Raw genomic sequence first — 20,544 nt, 5'->3', positions numbered from 1 at the left:
GCCCAAGTCAATCCCACAGTCAATCAGGCCTTCAGTCCTGCTGCTGCCTGGAGACCTCTGCTCCCAAGGTCTCTGGATCATGGATGAGGAAGCTGCCCCTTGCTTCAGCTCCATTTTTAGTACTTGGTTCAGCACCTGGGGACAGATACTTTCTGGTTAAACCTAGGCCACAGCACTGCCCTGGCTAGAGGGAAAGCTTTTCTGCTTTCCAATGGGAAGTAATCCTGATGACCCACCAGGATCATCCACACACAGTAAGATTAGATGCTGGGTAGCCCTTCAAACAAAAAATTTCAGTGTTCATCCAAACAGTTCCTCACACCCTCCCACCCCCCTTAACTACAGATGAAGATGTTGAGTCCTAGAGGGGTGAATAACTTTCTTCTCAATGACTTCTGTGCTGACACCAACCAACTGGATCCCAATGGACTGGAGCAAAGTTGGGATCTGAGGCTTTGGCTTGGTTGGGGAGGGAGGCATGGGGGCCAAGGTGGTCATGTTGTCCTACATTGCATCTTCAAAGGCATAGCTGTTTCTCAATGGCAAGTCTGAGTCAAACATGTCTCTTCTGGCCACCCTGCTTTGTGGCCGACTATAAACACACCATTTCCTGTGTTGGGCACTTTCACTTTGCAGGATGAGAGGTTTAGCAAGAGCCTGTATGTGTACATATCGGAGACCGAATATTCCTTCACCTAGTTGTGCACGAGAATCCTTCAGACTCCCCTGCCCCGCTAAGGGACTGTACGACAATCTCCCGGGCAAGGGGCAAGAAAACCTTCATGTTCCTGCCACCAAACACCCAGAACAAGCCAGAGTAGACTCAAAAACGGCATGAATCTGACAGTGGACTTAGGGAGGTACTGCAAGATTGGAGCACTTCTCCAAACCCGGGTCCGATCTTCAGAATTCCAGGGAACCCAGACTGTCAGAAATCCATGGTCTGTCTCCAGGAGGCCCAAGCTTGCTCAGGATTTCTGCTGAGTTCCTGTGCCTGGTGCTGCTCGGCAAGCCTTCTGCATAGGGCTCAGGTAGAGACAGCTAACAGGCCTAAAGTGCTTTGTGCTGGGCCCTGTCCCAGCAATTAACGTGTCACTGTATTCAGTTCTTAGCACCTTACCAAGTAGGTTTTGCTACTCTTTGTCCTACTCATTTCACAGGCCCGAAAAGGGGCAGAGGTGGGATGTGAATCAGGGATTGATTCCAGGCACTCATTTTTAACCATGGCATGTTTTTGAATAAACAAGATCCTTGTTTGGATATGCTGAATTCAGCTTTAACCTGGCCAGCTAAGACAATATATTTAGAAATAGCAGTGACTTATTAAGCACCTGCAGCCCAGGTTGCTTCTGCATGTTAGGGATCTGCTGGGGTCCTGGCCCATGCCGCCTGGCCTTGCCAGAGAAGTCACTTAAACCCATTTGTCAAGTTAATAGCCCCACAAATGCCACTAGCAGCTGAGCTCTTAGCACAGGAACCCAAGGAGGCTTTCAGCCTTGTTCGAATGAGCCTTGCAGATGGTGCTGCCCTGACCTTGTGTCCAGTTCCAGTGACAGGCTCCCTCACAGGTGAGGCTGGCCCGGCTGGCCCAGTCTGCTGTCTGCATGTCCCCAGCCTGGACCAGTCAGCCAGCAGAATCCTGCAGAGGACTCCCAGGAAGGCCTGAAGTAAGCTATTACCATAGTAAAAACAATCTTTCCACCCGAGATACACTGTTCTCACAAAATCTCTGTAGACTGACTCACTCAACTAGAGGCCAGACAGACAGTGGACACACTCAGATGAGGGAGCCAACCTGGCACGCACAGGCATCCAGGCAGACCAAGCAAGGCACAGTGACAAATGCTACGACACTGATCCAATCATTTAATGACACAGGAAAACACGTTATGAAACAAGCTACAAGTAGAGGGTAGAAGATGACTCACTTCATTCTGATAAAAAATGTACACAAAACACTGGAAGGTTATGTTATCAAAATATGGACAGTATTTACTGCTATTCAGTGATTAAATATTCTTCTCTTTGCTTTTGTGTATTTTTTGAAAACATTATTATCTCTGAAACAAAGAAAAACAAGTTACTGGAAAGAGAAACATTATTAAATGCCAGGAGTCCAGCAATCAAGGTCTGACACCCAGGATGTGACAGCGGTTGAGCCCAGATGTGGAATGATACCGTCTTTTCTTCTCCTACCGGAAGGCGGTTTCCTGGACTGTTTCTTCTACATTTGACAGTCTCTGCATACTTAAGTAACTGGTACGACAGCAAAATTACGTCAGGAACTTTGGTTTTAAATGACTACAAAACGTAACAACCATTCTGTAGTTACAAAACATACTGGAAACAAAAGAAAACACATTGGAAATCTAAAGTCCCTACAAGAATCCCCATTCGACTAAACTACTGACTCTGCTGCTCATTCTGACTTCTGTTCATTTTCAGTTTTCACCACAAATCTGTTTTTGTTTCATGGATCTGGAAGAGGCAATTTTTCTCAAAAAGATGCTTTGCCTTCTAAGTACTCTGCAGATTTGCAGGGGCTCACCAAAATCCAAATCACTTAAAACAAGCAAATGCGACTGAGGTGTTACCGCTCTCTGCCTTACCAAAAAAAAAAGAAAAAAATTAGAAAAAAGTCTGTTAAGTTACCAAATGGAGAATAGAATATTATACCTGCAAATGAGGCTAAAAAATCTCAGACCTTGCCTGCACTCGACTCTCAATGATAGGACTGCTATGGATGCTTTATTCAAGTAACAATGACAACACACATTTCTTAAAAAAATAAAATGGAGAAAGGCTCATTGTTTTAAAATCCAGCATATATAAAAACCAATGCCACCTTTAACTAAAGGAGCTTCTTAGCTATTCACCAAAGAATTTCATTTTTAGAAGGGGTCAACAAACTACTGCTAAGGTCCAGGAAACAGTCTAAATCAAAAAAAGTTAAATGGCAACAATTTTCTGTATCACCATCACCACCTGTCCAGTGTACTAGGTCACCTGCCTTTTATGGCAGGCTGATACACAAAAATCTTCAGACACTAGGAAGGAACAGCACCAAAAAGAATTATATTAAAACAGTAACAAACTTGGGAAAATAAGATTTAAACTTAAAAATATACTATCATCACAAAGACTAAAAAGATCTCTTGCTTTTGCCCCCAGGCAATCAGGAAATACTGATCTCTTTTAGATCCCCAAATAGGAGACTCTCTGGAAATAACAGGGCTCAGTGCCTGCAACCCAAGTCAATTCATAAATCCTAAAGCAACAGAAATGCCTCTGTTAGAGCATGGGGAAAATCCACTTCAGGATGTGTCTTCAGTGAGAGAACTGCCTGCCGTCAGATGGTTTCTTGCTGATGTGTTTGAAGATCCTGGATTTCTCCACCTTCTTGGCTTTCTGGTAGCCAAATCCCCCGCCACCTCCTCTCTTTTTAACTTTGCCGTCATTGCTGTTCACGTCTGAAGGGGAAGTTAAGGAAATCAAGCAGCACTGACAATGATCTCCAATCTATCGTCTACAGGAGGACTAGCTGCTGTACCCACAGTGCCTACCCTCCTCCTTGAGCTACAAAACACATGTACATTCCAATCAAGAGTGATTTTTAAGCCCAGTCTAAGAGTTAGACAGTTACTTATAAGAAGTTAAGAGGTTTATCAGCAAGTGTGTAGGAACACATTAAAAAACATCCCCGGTGTCAAAACAAATGACTTTCCCCTCCACCTGGACCTGATTCAGGAGTGCTTAGCAAAGTGAGAGTGGTTTTTCCTTCCACGTGGCTCAGCCTGTGTTCACAGCAGACACTTGATGCCTATGATGGTGACGGCCACCCAAAATGCGGTCCTCCAGTCTCCGTGGGAGTTACTACCACAGTGTTAGTGAGCAGGCCTCACTCTAGCTGGCGGTTTCGTCTATTGAAGCACACATCACATATCATAACAGAAGCAACTAGACATATTCTTTGCCTTAATATTTTCAATGATTTTGCAACTTCCCAGTATGAAATCTGCCTCAATGGCTATGAGAGGATGAAACTCTCTGAGAGGCTTCATCTTCTGTCTTCAGCTTCTTCAATGCATCCTGCTCCTCCGTGTACCCTGTACAGTGAAGCCGCACATTCACCCGAGCCCTGTAATGTGACCCCTGTCGTGCTTCTCCCCAGAATGTACAACTATGTGCCTGTCGAATTCCCTTTTTTTTTTAGAAAGCCTGAGCCATGAACTAACTGTCTGGTTTCCATAGTCTTCACTATTACAACGAATCTGTGCCTCCCCCATGTGAGCCCTGACCTGTGGACAGTGACTGACGCCTGGGCTTCCAAGCTGCAGCCAGAGCACATACACACCCAAGTGCTAAGCCCCCACAACCCCTGTCAAGCTCCTGTCCCTTAGTTCCCAGACAATTCCTAACAACAAAGAAAAGGATACTCAAATCAACAAAGGGAGGCACCTTGAAACCAAATGAGAGAGCAACCTGAGGCAAGTTTAAGTTATTAACATTAAAGATCTGTTTCAGAGAATGGGAATCGTATGCTCGGATGTATGACTTATATGCTTCCTGGGCTGACTTATGAAGGAAGTAGTTCTTTTCAATCAGTTTTTCAAGCTGAAATAGAAAGAAATATTGGCTTTAATAAAGTGAAAAAGCATGTTTCATATAAAACATTTTGCTCCAAGCTTTGTAATATCTGCAAAACCAGGCTGCAGTAAGAATAATGACCAAGTTCTTGTGGGGTGTGGACTGAAGGAGGCAGAAAGCACAGGGACGTGGGCGCCAGCACCGTGTTGTGAGACCCAAACAATCACAGTCCAAACCTCTGGCTGCATGGAAAGGGAGACTCAGAGGACAAAGACTATCAACAAGACACTACAGAGGCCATGCTGGGATGACCCCCACCCCGGCATACCTGAGACTGAATGTCAGAGATCTTGGACCAGGAAAACTCAAATTCACTTAATGGAACCTAGAAAACAAAAGCATGCAGATTAGTAACCCAGGATGGCTCCAATGCAGCTCATCAGGCACTGAGGAGATGGAAGGGTGACAACAGGTTGTGGAATTCCCTCGGGACAGACATCTGCTCCCTCTTGGGAGCCAGTTGGAAAGTCTTACCTTTCCTCTGCTAAGTGCACATGAAGCATGCTATGGAACCCTTCTGAAAGAACAGGTGAGGAACTAGACAGAGACCAGGAGGCACTGAAGCCTTTTCCTCTAAAGATCTCTGTGGATGCAAGGAAATGAAGCAGCTGGAAGGTCCCAGTTAAGAGAACCAGCAGTCCTCAGGAACTGCCCTGAGGTGTGGAAGCTGCCCCCACACTGCCCTGAGGTGGGAGTTTGCAACACCAGGTCACAAGGACCACAAACTCCTACAGGAAGGATCCTTACCAGCCATGACTTACTAGATAACTGGAAAAGTGCCAGGCCTATGGTGGGTGCTGAGGAAGAGAACAGCTGCCTGAGTCATGGGCTCTGCCCTCAGAGCCTGCAGCCCTGGGGAGACACAGTAAGTAACAAGACACCTGGATGAGCACTCGTGCTGGGCTGGGGGGGGACATGAAGGAGGGCAGGTCAGCAACGGCCTCCCAGGGGAGAGAGCCACCAACGGAAGCAGAGGTGATCTAGAGAACCAGGAAATGAGCATCTACAGAAAAAGTGCAAAGGATGGAGGACACTTCCTAGAACAGCTCCTAGCTGGGGGTAGAGGACTTGCCAGGCAACACTGCAGCAGGAAGGTCAAAGAGGAGCAAATGTCAGGTAAGACAAGTGTTCACAAGACTTAGCAACAGAGACCAAAGCCAGACTGGGGTGTGTGGGAGACAAGAATGAGGAGTTGAAATATAAACCACTTTTCAAAAAGGCAGCTGGAAGAAAGGCGACATGCTAAAACTAGTGATAGGAGAGGGGTTTAGGCTGGAATTGTTGTTTTATTTTCTTTGGGGAGAAACTTGAGATGGTAAGGAGCTAACTGCAAGGGGAGAGATGGAAAACAAAACAGAGTCAATGAATAAGGGGCCGAAAGAGAAAGAGGTGGTTGTGGATGGGCCCCCTGGGGCCTAAGCCGCACAGAGAAGGTTGCAGGAGGCAGTGATGACCGGGTGGTTGTGAGGGACCTCAAGGGGCAGAGAAAGCTTCAAATAGGGTGAGTGTGAAGATACAACGGGGGAGAAGAAAGGTGGGGGATGCAAGACGCACCCTGCATGACACAGAGCTCAAGGGCAGGGCTCTGGAGGGGAGTTTTCTGCTCACCTCTCCTGGGCTAACCCACAGAAATCTCATCAGCTAAACTGAAGCATAAACTGTCCTAACAGCAGGGCAACAACTCAGACTCCAGGACACACTCAGAGGTCATGCTTAAGGCCATGTGCAACGACAAACAATTCCTTCTGAGATGAATCTGTTCCTAAGTTAGGCTTTTCCAAGCAAAGATCTTTACCTTGGATTGCTTCAAATAGCGAAGGAAACCCAGTTCTTCAGGGCGCAAAATGAGCAAGGCATGCCCTCTTCCATTTAGGCCTCTGGCTGTTCTACCAACACGATGAATATATTCCTTTGGGAGAGAGAGAAAACCTTAGGTAATACCCTGGTTTCCACGGCAACCTGTCTGCCTTTCCAGAACTTGCAGGGAGTGGTCAGAAGTGTGTCAGCACATCAGTGTGAGACGGTCCCCCATCCCCACCTGGTGGTGCCACACAGCCCATTGCCACACTCCCCAGAGCCAGCCCACCACTTCTGCAGGTACCATCCCAAAGAGGTAACAAGGCCATGACTGAGGCCAAGGAAAGCTCAATAGATATTCACACAACTCTATGATCTAATCAAATGACTATTAAGTACCCTTTAACTTCAAAAGAGCTCTTTGAAACATGTTTAAATACTGGCTTATGGTTTATAACCTATTGTTTGTTGAAAATCCCTACTAAAACTTATTTCACTACAGAAAGAATTGTATTTACCTCTGCAAGCAAAGTTTATCTTCTCCTGACACCTACTGCTCTTAACAGATCCTTTCAAGTACGTAACATTCCCAACTCAGGTCCTCCCAATGCCTCTCAAACACTATCAGTGTCAGAAAAATAATGCAGTCACTGTACAATAAAGCAGGACTAGAATAACTAAGGGATAAACGATTGGCTGTGGATTGTGGTATTTCTCAGGGAACCTGGGGAGAAACCCTGAGGATGCTGGTTACCTTGGGGTCATCTGGAGGGTCATACTGAACAATCCAGTCGACCTCAGGAATATCCAGCCCTCTAGCTGCCACGTCTGTACACAACAAAATCCCGGAGTCTGCATTGCAGAACTGGAAGAATGTGGTTGTCCGCTTATTTTGTTTCTGCCTTCCCTAGAACCAAAACAAAGCATCCATTAGAACAGGAAACTTGCGGCTGTTTGTGGGAGGTCTTGATGTAGAAATCCCGAACTGCTGACCTATGTTCTATTTCCCCAAGTGATGGCATCCATTCCTCCTTCTTCGTCTTCTCCCCTTCACCCCTGGCAAAGCTCCTTCCACACACGGCAATCACGAACTACTGCCCCAACTACTCAAAATGATGTTTAGAGAAAGGGGCAATACCTCAAACCCCACCATCTACAGAACCTGATGAGCGTAATCTGTTTTTAATAAACTCGCCATAATCACTTACATGAATGGCCAAGACAGGCAAATCAATGTAGTTCAGCAACTCGTAGTGGTATTTCACGGACTTACAGGATGAAAAGAAGACCATTAGTTTCTTCTTTCGGTTCTTCTTAAGGAATGTAAAGAGCAGGAGGAATCTCTTTTCAGAAGGACAGACAACATACCCCTAGAAGAGGTTTAAGTGAACAGATACAAAATAATCAGACATTTTCAGCTTCTTGAACCAATAAAATTTGACGGACAGCACAGATTAATACCGCACATACACTGTTATGCCTCACCTACAGCAAAATTACTGCCTTAGTCATAACAAAGCATCCCTAAAATAACACTAGTTGTAACTCTTCTGAATCCTTTTACTGGCTACAATCACTGGATACTAAATACCTTTCATTTTTCTGAGACTACCGGTTAGCAAGTTCTTGCAACTATAAGGTACCAATGGCTCTATTAGTTGGAACCCTCAAAGCATATCAATGACTCACTTTTAGAAGGTACTTAAATGCAAGATCTCAAGTAACCACAGCTTAATAAGCACACTGTCCTAAATAAGATAAAGTTGGGTGAATGTATTTTTAAAAACTAAACAACCAATGAAAGGCTTTTAAGATAAACTGTTACAAGAAATATTTTATCCATCAAAAGACTCAATCATAAAGTTCCGTTTTCTTTTCTTGCTGCAAGAAAGAATGGAAATTCTTGGGCCAGGGACTGAATCTAAGCTGCAGGTGTGGCAATGCCGGATCCTTTAACCCACTGTGCTTGGCCAGGGATCGAATCCGCCCCTCCGCCATGACTCAAGCCACTGTGATTGGATTCTTAAGCCACTGTACCACAGTGGGAACTCCCAAAGTTCTATTTTTAATCAGCCTAGTTTGGATCTTTTGCCAACTCATTTCCATAGCTATGTGCTTGAAACCAGCCTCTCCACCTAACTCACCGAGCACCTTAGGGCAAGAAATTATTTAAACAACAAACTTTTTTTTTACTCATGTAAAATTAGCGTTGATATATTAAGTTAATGAACCCATCTATCTTCTAGATGATCCTCCAAGCCCTTGCAAGGAAACACCAAAGGAGATCCTTAACACCGAAGGTACTGACAGGACGCACCTGCTCAAGACCATCCACTGTCGCATTGGCTTTATCATCATCAACACCAACATACAAGGGCTCCTTTTTCAAAGAAATCCTCGCCAGGTCTTCAACTTTACGAGTTTGTGTGGCAGAAAAGAGCATGGTCTGTCTGCGTGCTGAAACACACCCAAATAAAAATAACCCCAATCTTTGAGGGAGTCTTTAGAATTGCTTCACAGCTAAAAATGCTCTAAGTAGAACTATCAGGAATGAGAGACAATATTAACTACAGACAGTAAAAAAGGAACACCACGGACAACAACATTATAACTGTGACGACTAGATAAAATGGGCAATTTCCTTGAAAAGAAACTACTAAAGCTTGTTCAAGAAAAAATCAGAAAACCTGAATAGCTGGTATCTGTTAAAGAAACTGTAGATAAAATCTTAATGTAAAGAAGACTCCAGCCCCAATAGATAATCAATTCTATTGAACATTTAAGGAAGAAATATTACCAATAGTTCATAAGTTCTCCAGGACATTGAAGAGAGCTTACTTCTAAGATCATACTTTTTACAACAGTTTAGCTAAGTGAATCCAGAAATACATATAAAGGATAATGCATCATGATCAAGTGGAGTTTATTCCAGCAATGCATGTTTGGTTTAACATCTGAAAACTAACCAATATAATTTAACATACTGATAGGCTAAAGAAAAAAAAATTGATCATTTCCATAGACACAGTAAAAAGCATCCATCAGAATTTAACACTTTATTTTTAGAGCCGCACCTGTGGCATATTTAAGTTCTTGGGCCAGGGACTGAATTCAAGCTGCAGCTTAAACCTATTCTGCAGGGGTACCAACACCGGATCCTTTAACTGTACCCGGCCAGGGATCAAACCTGAGCCTCCGCAGCTGGATTCTTAACCCACTGCACCACAGGAGGAATTCCACCATTTATTTCTCTCTTATTTATATATTTATTTATTTAGGTCTTTTTGCCTTTTCTAGGGCCGCTCCTGTGGCATAAGGAGGTTCCCAGGCTAGGGATCTAATAGGAACTGCAGCCGCCGGCCTACACCACAGCTCACAGCAACACCAGATCCTTAACCCACTGAACAAGGCCAGGGACCGAACCCGCAACCTCATGGTTCCTAGTCGGATTTGTTAACCACTAGCCACGACGGGAACTCCCCCACCATTTATTTCTGATTTCAGACAAATCTTAGCACATGAGGAACAGGAGGGATCATCCTCAGTCTGACACAGGGCATCTACAATAAAAATCTACATCTCATCTCATACTTCGTGACGAAAGACTGAATGCCTTCAGGGGAGTAAGACAAAGACATCTTCTCTTTAAATTCTGTTCAGTATTGTATTGGAGGTTCTGGCCAGTGCAGTCAGGCAAGAAAACAGTTACGTGAACAATTTTATTTATTTTTAATTTGTATATGACATGACTGCCTACATAGAAAATAAAATGACTAGCTTCATCTGAAGGGTTGGACTGAAAAATCCAGTTGGGTATAGTTATAATTACATTGCTAGACAGTATTTGTGCATATAAACGATTAACAACGTGAAACAGAAATTTTAACGAAAGACTCAGGGATATTTCACAAAAGATAATAAAAAAACCTGTATACTGAAAGCTCTAAAACACTGGTAGAGAAACCAGGGAGCTAATAAATGGAGATTTATCTCCTTCATGTGCTGAATGACTCAACACCATCTTCCACCAATGATCTATATTCAATTCAACCCTAAGATCTCAGAGAATGATCAACTGATTCTAAAATTCATATAGAAATGTCAAGGACAAGAACAGCTAAACAATTCTGAAACAGAACAAATTTCAAGGGTTAACACAATCTAATTTTAAGACTTAATAGGAGGAACTGGAACTTCCATACACTGCTGATGGGAATGTAAAACAGTACAAGTTAAACATACACCAGCCATTCCATTCCTAGGTAATTACCTGACAGAAAAGGAAATATATGCCCACCAAGGGAGTTTTAGATGGATGTTCACAGCAACTTTATTTGTAACAGCCAAAAACTAAACGACACAGTCATTCATCAACAGTTAAATGGATAAACAAGTTGTGGCAAATCTATACACTATAACACCACTAAGAAATAAAGCAAAGAACTACTGACAGGTGTAAAGGTACAGGTGAATCACAGAAGAATTTGCTGAGCACAAGAAAACAGATAAAATGCAGACTGATCTGCAGTAACAGAAAGCAGGTCAACAGTCATCTGTGAGAGAGATTTGAGTGTTATGTAGCTGCTGGAAGTAGGAGAGGGTTGTTGCTGAGAGTGGGAGGGAGGGACTACAGAGGTGCTCCAACAAACTTTTTAGGAATTCCCGTCATGGATCATCAGAAATGAATCTGACTAGTATCCATGAGGATGCAGGTTCAATCCCTAGCCTCACTCAGTGGGTTAAAAATCTGGCATTGCTGTGAGCTGTAGGACAGGTTGCAGATACAGCTTGGATCTGGCGTGGCTGTGGCTGTGGTGTAGGCCAGCAGCTGCAGCTCTGATTTGACCCCCAGCCTGAGAACCTCCATGTGCTGCAAGTTTAGCCAGAAGAAGACAAATAAACAAAAACAAAAAACTTTTCAGCATTATGGAAATGTTTGCTGTACTGATTGTGGTGACAGTTTCAAGGTGTAAACAGGTCAAAACTTATACATTTAAGATGCGTACAGATTATTACATCAGTTATACCTCAATGAAACATTAAGAACTAAATCACATACCTGAGCCATGGTGCTATTACAGACATATGCAGTCTATAATGTTTTAAAGACTATAACCAAGGTATAACCAATGGTGGAAAGGATGGGAATGAGACCCCTGTCTGGACTGTTTAACTAGCACTGTAACCTCTCAAATGGTGAAACCCCTGTAGTAAGTTACCAGTGAGACTGATGCTTATAGTGCAAACTACCTCTATGGTTGATTGGCACAACCATGTCACTTGCGTATATTAAAATTCTGACATTAATAGTTTTCACATAGGAAAAACTCTCACCTACTTCCATAGCTATTTTGCAAGCCACATGCAAATGCTAACTACTTACTTGGCAGAAGTTTAATAATTTGCTTTAATTCTTCTTCAAACCCAACATCCAAGATACGATCAGCCTCATCAATAACCAGACACTGTAGGTTTTTATACATAAACCCCGGGGTATTCTAACAAGACAAAGGACAAAGAAAAACTGTTAGCTGTCAAGTTTGTTTCACACAAGGCAAAAGATGGGTACTACACAACAATGTTCCCCTACCTGCATGTGGTCCAGGAGACGGCCTGGGGTGGCCACAACGATGTTGATCCCATTGGCAAGCTTCTGTGCTTCAGCAGATCTGTTGCTGCCACCCATTATTAACCCGTATGTGTGCACATGGTACGTCATCAGCTCCTTTAGAACACCAAAAGTCTGCATGGCCAGTTCCCGAGTGGGGGAGAGAATAAGGACTCCTGTTCCTAAAAAGCAGAAAACGGACATATGGTCAAAGTCAAACTGCAGTTACAACCATGAGCCCACAAACAGCTACAACAGACTTCCAGTGAGATACTGGCAGAAACAACCAGGTCACAGGCTTACCATTCCTGGGCATGAATCTTAACTTAACAATGAGCTCAACTGCAGGGATGAGAAATGCCAGGGTTTTGCCACTGCCTGTTTTTGCAGCTGCCAGAAGATCCCTAAAAAATAAAAAGGAAAAGGAGACAGATGTTGAGTCTACTCATGCAACGAGTATTTACTGAATACCTACCAGTACTATCACAGATTTTTAGGCACCAAGGCTGATCAGAAACAAGTCTCTCCCTTCTCTACCCATGAAGTCATTTATGTGAGTTAAAGACTTAACTCAGAAATAACAACTGTGCTAAAAACAGAAGTGAACACTTTTCTCTAAACACCAGTCAATAACCTAAAGCCTTTAATGAAGGTTGGATATTTTACCCAATACAGTACAAAATCAACAGAAATACTGGTATTTCCTTTCCAAACTATTAGCACTAAGAAGAGGGACACTAATGCTCAAACCTCAATGTTACTCATACCTGCCTTCCAGAAGTGGTCTGATACTCTTATGTTGAATTTCAGTCATGTTCGTAAAACCCATTTCTTTGATTGCCCTCAGAGTGTTCTCATTGACAAGATCAGTCAGCGAAGCAAATGAAGTATCCTCAAAAGCTCCTAAACAGAAAAGAGTTTACCATCAGCAAATTTACCTTAATACAGTTAACACTGCTATAGTTTCCTAAACTAGTGCTGCTGATTAAAAACATTATGACATTGGTGTTGAGCTTAGAAAAGTTTCTTCCAGTATGAAAAAACTAAATACCAACTATTCCTACGTAATATCAAGAAAAAGACCCTGTACTTTTAAAGTTTCTCCACTGCTTATGGTTGTGTAACTTAAAGTTCAGAGCTAATACTGTAACAAACTAATAATGACGGAGGTACAATTAAGGGACTTGTATGAAATGAAAACGCCAAGGCTGGGGGTGGGGTGGGGGAGACTGTTTGTGGGAAGAGAGTTCAGAGAGAAATCAAATGGTTAAGAAATCTGAAATAAAATGAAAGCATTCAGTACAATCAAATCTGACTATGAAGTCAAATAAGATTAGTTATTCTCACTGAGAGGAGTCAGGTATAGCCACAGATGTCAGACTATACTCACGTTATCAGGAGTGCAGTGGTTCCCCAGCAGGGGATGGCACCAGGATCACCGGGGACCTACTGCCCCACATGCCACTGCGGCGATAACCCAGGTATTAGCAACTTTGGCACTGCTAACATTTTCGGCTAAATAGTTCTTTCTTGTGAAAGGCTGTATACATGCATTACAGGATGTTCTGCAGCATCTCTGACCTCTACCCACTAGATGCCAGTAGCCTGCCTACCAACCAAGCATGTTGGTGGCCAATCTTCACGGTTTGCCTGGGACAGAGGTAATCTGTGGGATGCAGGACTTTGAATGTGAAAACTAAAATTAACCGGTCCCTTTACATGGGAGGTAAGATTACCTTGGTTGAGAATAACTACATAACCTTTGCAAATCTGATTAAGTAGGTTGGAGGATGGGCCTCAATATTTTAACAAACAGAACCCCCAAACCAAACAACTCAAGTATCTCCTAGACAATTCTAGTTGGGAGCAACCAATTCTAGCCTAAATTCTTGACTTTGGAGATAAAGAGTAGAGCCAAAGAAGGAGACCCTGGCATAAGCCCCTCAATAATGTTAACGTCCTCCTTTTCTTTTAGCCACTGAGCCAGCATCAAACCTCTGGGCTTCAGACATCCCGGCCAGTGATTTCCCCACTACAGCATGGACTGAGCTCTGGAAAGTGACAAACCAAAGGAACAGAGGACCCCAAGAGCTGTTTGTATGTCTGTCAAAACAGTCAGTGTTAGAAATAAAGAGAGGGGAAGACAAAGAAACAAGGAGTAAGCATACAATGTGGAAGATAAAAAAGCAGCAATTAGATATAAAATCATTTCTTCAATACTTAGATTTTCAAGGTAAATTAAATGTCACAACTGGACCTTCAAACTATAGTCCAGGGATGCATGACATTTCAAAGAAGATCTACCTGGAAAACGTTGTGGAAGTTACCTGTTAGTCCCAGGGGCAGGCTGGGAACCTCAGTGTCATCATCCTTGTCTGGCTTTTCCATACTGTTTTCTGTTTCTTCAGGAGCCTGGGCACTGTCTCCAGGTTCTCCTTTATCTTCAGTTTTTGCTTTTTTTGAATCTTGGGTTTAAAGGACCAAACAAACAAAAACAAACAAACAAAAAAACCTTCAATTTTTTTTTCTTAAAAATACCAATGAGATCACAAAGTAAAAGTGTGATGCAGAAAGGCATATTTTCAAATGCTGACCACATTTCCAGTTTCAATTTGCTAAGAATCTCTTTTTCATTGGTTGAAAAATATGGTTATATTAAAAAAACAGGGGGAGACACAGACTTGCCAAGAAAACATTTTTAGGCTTCTTTATACACATACACACATAGATACATATATATATGTATATATGCAGTTTATGGGCCAGGGATCAAATCTAAGGCGCAGTCGTGACCTATGCTGAACCCTCGGCAATGCCAGATCCTTTAAAACACTGTGCTGGCAATCAAACCTCCATCCTGGTGCTGCAGAGATGCCACCAATCCCACTGTACCACAGTAAGAACTCTCCATCACACTCTTAAATGTTCCACTCTGGGTCAAGTGGGTTACCTACCATACCAGGCTTTTAAAATTTTATGGCTGTTAGGATGCTAGTATAACAGAGCTGACCTAAACCAGAACTTAGGACTGTCTGCAGTCCACGATTGGCCTCTTCCTTGGACCTTCTACTACTCTTCTGGAAAATGGTCAGCCCTGTAGAACGCAAAAAGCCATGGCTATAATCATCCTTGTCTGGTTTTTCATCCTTTGTATGTCTGTCAAAATAGTCAGTGTTAGAAATACTGCCATGGCCATAATCAGCAGGTCTTCATGGCTTATCACTTCTGTTTTCCAAAAAAAACCCCGGTTTTTAAAGGTTACCTACAGGACTTAAAACTCCCAGCCCTGTGATTCTATGTTAGAAATAATGTCACTTCCTTAGGCATACTTAGAACAAGAATCCTAAAGGCATTAGTAATTTTAGAACAGAATTACCATCACTTTATATCAAAACTGTCATGTCTAGTCCTTATGCTTCTTCTTGTTTCACTTTTTGCATAAACAATTTTTCCTAACTTACAAATGGACTGTAGTCTATATGCAGTAAAAGGACAGTCATATATGTTTGGAAAATTTAAAGCTTCTTTCTAAATGAAATCTTTATTTCAGACAAGAGATGAACAGGACATGCTAACCCAGGTGCTGGCCAACTTTGTCTAAAAAGGGCCGAATAGTAAACAGTTTAGGCTTTGTAAGCCTTCTGGTCTGTCACCATGAAGGCCAAGTCAATAAATGGGCATTGCAGTGTTCCAATTAAGCTTTATCTGTAAAAACAGGCAAAAGGCTCAATAGTTTGCTGACACCTGTTCTGTACTTCCTTGCAATCTCTGCTTGCTCATATAACCATTAAAATGCCATTCTTTCAATAAGCTTATTCAATCCAATAATCTTCCAAAAGAAAAGAGCCTTCTCCACTTCCCAAATACTATCCTGGCCATTCGACTTGCTTGGAAACGTTCCATTTATTCAGATGCTTCCTAACTGCTTTTTTATACACTTTGTATATCCAAACGATCACTAAGTTGCCTTTCAAAGGTAGGAATTTATCGCAGGAAAAAGGAATGGGTAAAAAAAGAAGTAAATAAAAAAAGAATCATTAACCTGAAGTCCTGAGATACAGAAAGACCCAAGAAGACAGACTCAACTACCAGCCCAGATTCCTTTAGTCTCAGTAATTCTACAATTCTCTTTGCAAACAGATAAACCTAAAATACTACGTCATAGGATGCTCCGTTTATCAGAAAAAGCCCAGTTAAGTGCCAAAAAAGAAAGCACCGTTCTATAATTCTAAGGATATTCTTATTTAAGAATGAGGTTTTCTTCCAGATTGTCAGGAAATGTAAAAGTTAAAACGCACCCCCCATCCCCTCTTCAATGTTCCCTTTAGCTACCAGAATAGTTTCTGGTATGCCAGTAGGTACAGGGGAGACCTGCATGTCACATGGGCATAATAAGGAGAGGAAATAACTTGAAAAATGGCTTAAGTTCAAATAAAATATAGTACATACCAGGACCAGCATCATCCACTATTTTTCTCTTCTTCTTTTTCTTCTTCTTTTTTGATTCTGAATTGAGAGACTGTGTTGCTGCTTCATCACTGGTCAATATGCTAGATTTCTTGGAGGGTTTTTTAACATTTTCCCCTGTTTCTTTAGATACATCTCCATTTTGGGCTTCTGACAAGCCTGCATTCACCGACTCTTTCCTGGACTTTTTAACTTTTCCACTTCCCACTGTTTCTTTAGATATATCTCCATTTTGGGCTTCTGACAAGCCTGCATTCACAGACTGTTTTAGGGATTTTTTAACTTTTCCACTTACCACTGTTTCTTTAGATACGTCTCCATTTTGGGTTTCTGACAGGTCCACATTCACAGAGTGTTTTAGGGATTTTTTAACTTTTCCACCTCCCACTGTTTTAGATATGTCTCCACTTTGGGTTTCTGATAGGTCCACATTCATAGACTGTTTTAGAGATTTTTTAACTTTCCCACTTCCTACTGTTTCTTTAGATATGTCTCCATTTGGGGTTTCTGACAGGTCTGCATTCACCGACTGTTTTAGGGACTTTTTAACTTTTCCATCTCCCATTGTTTCTTCAGACACATCTCCATTTTGAGTTTCTGACAGGCCCACACCCAAGGTCCCTGTTAAAAACAGAATACACATTATGACAAAGGAGAGGTTTACTTAGAAACAGAGGAATCCCAAATGGGAAGAATCATGGCTTCCAAGACTGAAAGGATTTCGTTTTTACTTCCCTGTCATGTACATTAAAACTACTCCCAATTTTACAGTGTTCTACACAGGATAAATAAATTTAAAAAAAGAAAAAGAATCAATGGAAAGGGAAAGCTGCACTCATTTAACTTAAAAAAAAAAAAAAAACCCACCTCTTTGTCTATAAGGAGTTAAGTCTTGGCCAAGAATACTTCGAAGTAGTTAAATATTTAAACAGATGGGGCCAGACAAGGGTAGTCAGAAATTTACACTCTAATATTAGATATTTGATAAATATACTTTCCTAGATGTCAATGAATCAAAAATTCTGTTGATGAAACCACTCATTTGTCTCAATACTTTCCTATATAAATGGCTGTCTTTACAAAATTTTCTGTTTATATATTGAAAAGACACCACCTCCTTTTCTTTTCTTTTTTTTGTTTTTTAGGGCCACACCTGCAGCGTATGGAAGTTACCAGGCTAGGGGTGAACTGGAGCTGCAGCTTCCAGCCTACGCCACAGCAACTCCGGGTCCAAGTCATGTCTACCACCTACACCCCGGCTCACGGCAATGCTGGATCCTTAATCCACTAAGCTAGGTCAGGAATTGAACCTGAACATTCACGGATACTAACTAGTCAGGTCGGTAACCTGCTGAGCCAAAATAGGAACTCCCACAAAGCACCATCTTTTAATTGTTACCTTTAACTACCCAGAATTCGTTAGTAATGCTTTGTTATTCTATAGAAAATGAAAATATAAGGGGATTTTAAAACATTATCCCCAAACCCTGTTCTCTCCTCCAGGGGTATTTTCTTTCAATCAAATAGTCTCTGTAGACAATAAACTAGGGTAAGGAATTGTGGCCCCGACATTACTAACCAGTAATGTTACAACATTACCAACATAATAAACTAGGAGGTTTACTCTTACACAGGACCTAAAAAGGTTAACATAACTTCAGGATGTCTGGCTTACTGTCAGGAAGTTAGCACTGCAAATGAGGTAGGTCAAGAAAAGCGACAATCAAACAGAATCCTGTTTATGTTAAGTCTCTGTTAAGGATGCAAATATATAGAAGCTTTTGAGAAATTTATAACCGAAAGTTAGCAATGACAGGAAGAGAGAGCATGAGAGTATGCACATGCGTATACATGTGCAGAAAACACTTTTGGAGCTGAAAGTGAGGAATTTTTACAGGACTGAAGATAGCGTGCAGGTGAGTAGGGGCGGGCAAAGGTATCAGAATCGCTCTGTGAAAACACTGACACCCAGTTTGATTTGAAGCGATACAGACATGAAATGTGAAAGGAAGACGCGTGGAGAAGAGACACTCCACGTGTCTGAGTGGAGCGGGGGCTGCGGATGAAGTGGACCCAGAAGGTGGTAAGGGAGTCAAAAGGAAAATGGTAAAAGTGGGACAACCTGGTTCATCTGGAAGCACTGCCGGAGGCCTGGAACTCAAGAAGCCTCCAACCCGAACTCTATAAGAAGAAACTGCTGTTCACAAACCTTACGGGGCAGATCTGGGGCCACGCGGAACGTCGGCACCTGCATGGGACCTGACTTGAGGCTGCCTTTTCACCCTCCACAGCACGCGTGGCCTGGGGAGAACTGCCAGGGCTACGTCGGGGCCGCAGTGCCGCCCCACCAGCGTCCCCCAGCCCAGCAGTCGCGCAGCGAGCCACGGCCCACGCGCAGGCTCCCTCCGCAACCCCGGCCACCGCGAAGCTCAGCGCTACTCACCTTGGAGCTTTAGGTTGCGCTGTCTCAACTTGAGGTTACGCTTCTCGATCTTCTTGCGCAAAAGTTTCATCGGTAAATGAGACATGTTGGCGCTGAAGCTCCTTCCCAGCCGCGCCACAACCCGGCTTCTCTGCTCTCCCGGGTGACGTTACTTCCTTTCCGGCCACACGTGCGAGAGTCCGCCAGCCGGAAATGCGTCACAGGAGCGCGCGCGGCGGACGCAGTGGAAATGGGTCCGGACAGAAATGCTTCCCGGCGCGTGCGCCGTTGTACCTTTGGGGAACGTATACTCTGCAGCGCCCTCTATGGCAGCGGAGGGCCGGCCCTGCACTGGGTTCCCCTTGTGTCGGAGCCAGAAGCACACTGGGGCGATTTGGTAGTTGGAGCTTCCCTGGTGGGTAGAGAAAAGAATCAAGGCAGAGGGCCTTAGGGAGTCTCCATTTTAATGTTCCTACCCTCTTTGGATCCCGGACGATTTAGGTTGAGTAATACCTAAAATTGATACTTAAGTGTTTGCAGACTTGTTTGACCCTTTTCTTCTCTTTCTTTTTCTTTCTTTTTTTCCTTTTTTTTTTTTAGGGCCGCACCTGCAGCATATGGAGGGTCCCAGGCCAGGGGTCTAATCGGAGCTGTAGCTGCTGGTCTACACCAGAGACACAGCAACGAGGGATTCCAGCCATGCCTGCCCTCTACACCACAGCTCATGGCAATGCGGGGATCGCTAACCCACTGAGTGAGACCAGGAATCGAACCCGCAACCTCGCGGTTACTAGTCGGATTCGTTTCCTGTGCGCCACGACGGGAACTGCGACCCTTTTCTTGAGTGAGGAAAACACTTTCCATGTCACTTGGGACACAGTAATCCACACATAAATATAACAACACTTCTCAAAGCAATACACCTACTCTTGTTACTCTTGTTTCACTGTTTTTCTTTTGCTACTGTTATTCCATCTTAAATTCTGAGTCCATTAAATATTCTGATTAGTATGCATTTACATGGATTTTACTTCAGTATTTATAGATATTGGCTGCAGTTTGAAAAACAGGGATTTATAATCCCCAAATCTCACACCCACAGACCTTTTAGGAGTCCAGGCCAGAAATTACAATCTGGCTGTGTGTGGAAGTGGGTACATTAAACAAACAAACAAACAAACAAAAAACTCCCAACCAACCAAACAAAAAACAACTGTTACCAACTGTTACAAACATTTAAATATTTAGGATAGGTCATATATCTTTTCTTTAAGAATTGGTCCCAATGGGCTCAAATTCCCTTTGTCAGTAATCAAATTGAGCCCAACAGTAAGCAGAGGGTCAATGAAGGCTAGTATAATTTGTTCACTTGGAGTGACAGGGCATGAGCCCTGGGGATTAGACAATGGAGAGGGAGAATGGAGAGGGAGAAAACTTGGGAGGAAGTTGAAACAATGTAAATAAATTGACTGATAAATAACATTGAATTGGGCTGGAGAACCAGGCAAACTGTGGTTTGGTTAAATTGTTACTGATTAGGCAGGATGAATCAGAAATTTAAACTGGCACAGAAATTTAAACATCACCTGGGAGAACCATGCCA

The 20,544-nt window shown here is 42.9% G+C and overlaps 1 protein-coding gene across 2 annotated transcripts; it reads right to left on the bottom strand.

Moving 5' to 3' along the window:
- Positions 1 to 1,846: 1,846 nt before the first annotated feature.
- On the bottom strand, positions 1,847 to 19,135 carry DDX18 (DEAD-box helicase 18). 2 transcript variants are annotated; one of them, XR_014829134.1, is made up of 14 exons: positions 18,963 to 19,135; positions 16,502 to 17,140; positions 14,380 to 14,517; positions 12,820 to 12,955; positions 12,356 to 12,456; positions 12,035 to 12,234; positions 11,328 to 11,942; positions 8,762 to 9,773; positions 7,653 to 7,814; positions 7,199 to 7,351; positions 6,443 to 6,556; positions 4,916 to 4,972; positions 4,437 to 4,614; positions 1,847 to 3,470 (listed from the first exon to the last, which is right to left on the bottom strand). XR_014829134.1 is itself a non-coding variant. In XM_005654164.4 (14 exons), exons 1-14 carry the CDS (start codon positions 19,045 to 19,047, stop codon positions 3,328 to 3,330), a joined length of 2,361 nt encoding a protein of 786 aa, XP_005654221.2. In that variant the 5' UTR covers positions 19,048 to 19,135; the 3' UTR covers positions 1,847 to 3,327. The 2 variants fall into 2 exon arrangements, 1 of the variants encoding a protein (XP_005654221.2); XM_005654164.4 differs by having other exon boundaries at positions 8,762 to 8,901; positions 11,828 to 11,942.
- Positions 19,136 to 20,544: the final 1,409 nt, after the last annotated feature.

This window comes from Sus scrofa, chromosome 15, assembly GCF_054392235.1.
Source record: "Sus scrofa isolate SSC_HxYL_T2T_F1_AM1 chromosome 15, Sscrofa_HxYL_maternal_Yorkshire_Landrace_v2.0, whole genome shotgun sequence".
NCBI lineage: Eukaryota > Metazoa > Chordata > Mammalia > Artiodactyla > Suidae > Sus > Sus scrofa.
Note: the sequence above shows the minus strand (reverse complement) of the source record. Positions and strands in the feature narration are given on the sequence as shown.

Coding starts and splice junctions, on each gene's coding strand:
- DDX18 (XM_005654164.4), bottom strand. CDS start 19,047: ATGTCTCATTTACCGATGAAACTTTTGCGCAAGAAGATCGAGAAGCGT. Junction 8,902..11,827: donor AATTATTAAACTTCTGCCAA/GTAAGTAGTTAG, acceptor GGTGTGTTTCAG/CACGCAGACAGACCATGCTC. Junction 6,557..7,198: donor ACCCTCCAGATGACCCCAAG/GTAACCAGCATC, acceptor TCTCTCCCAAAG/GAATATATTCATCGTGTTGG.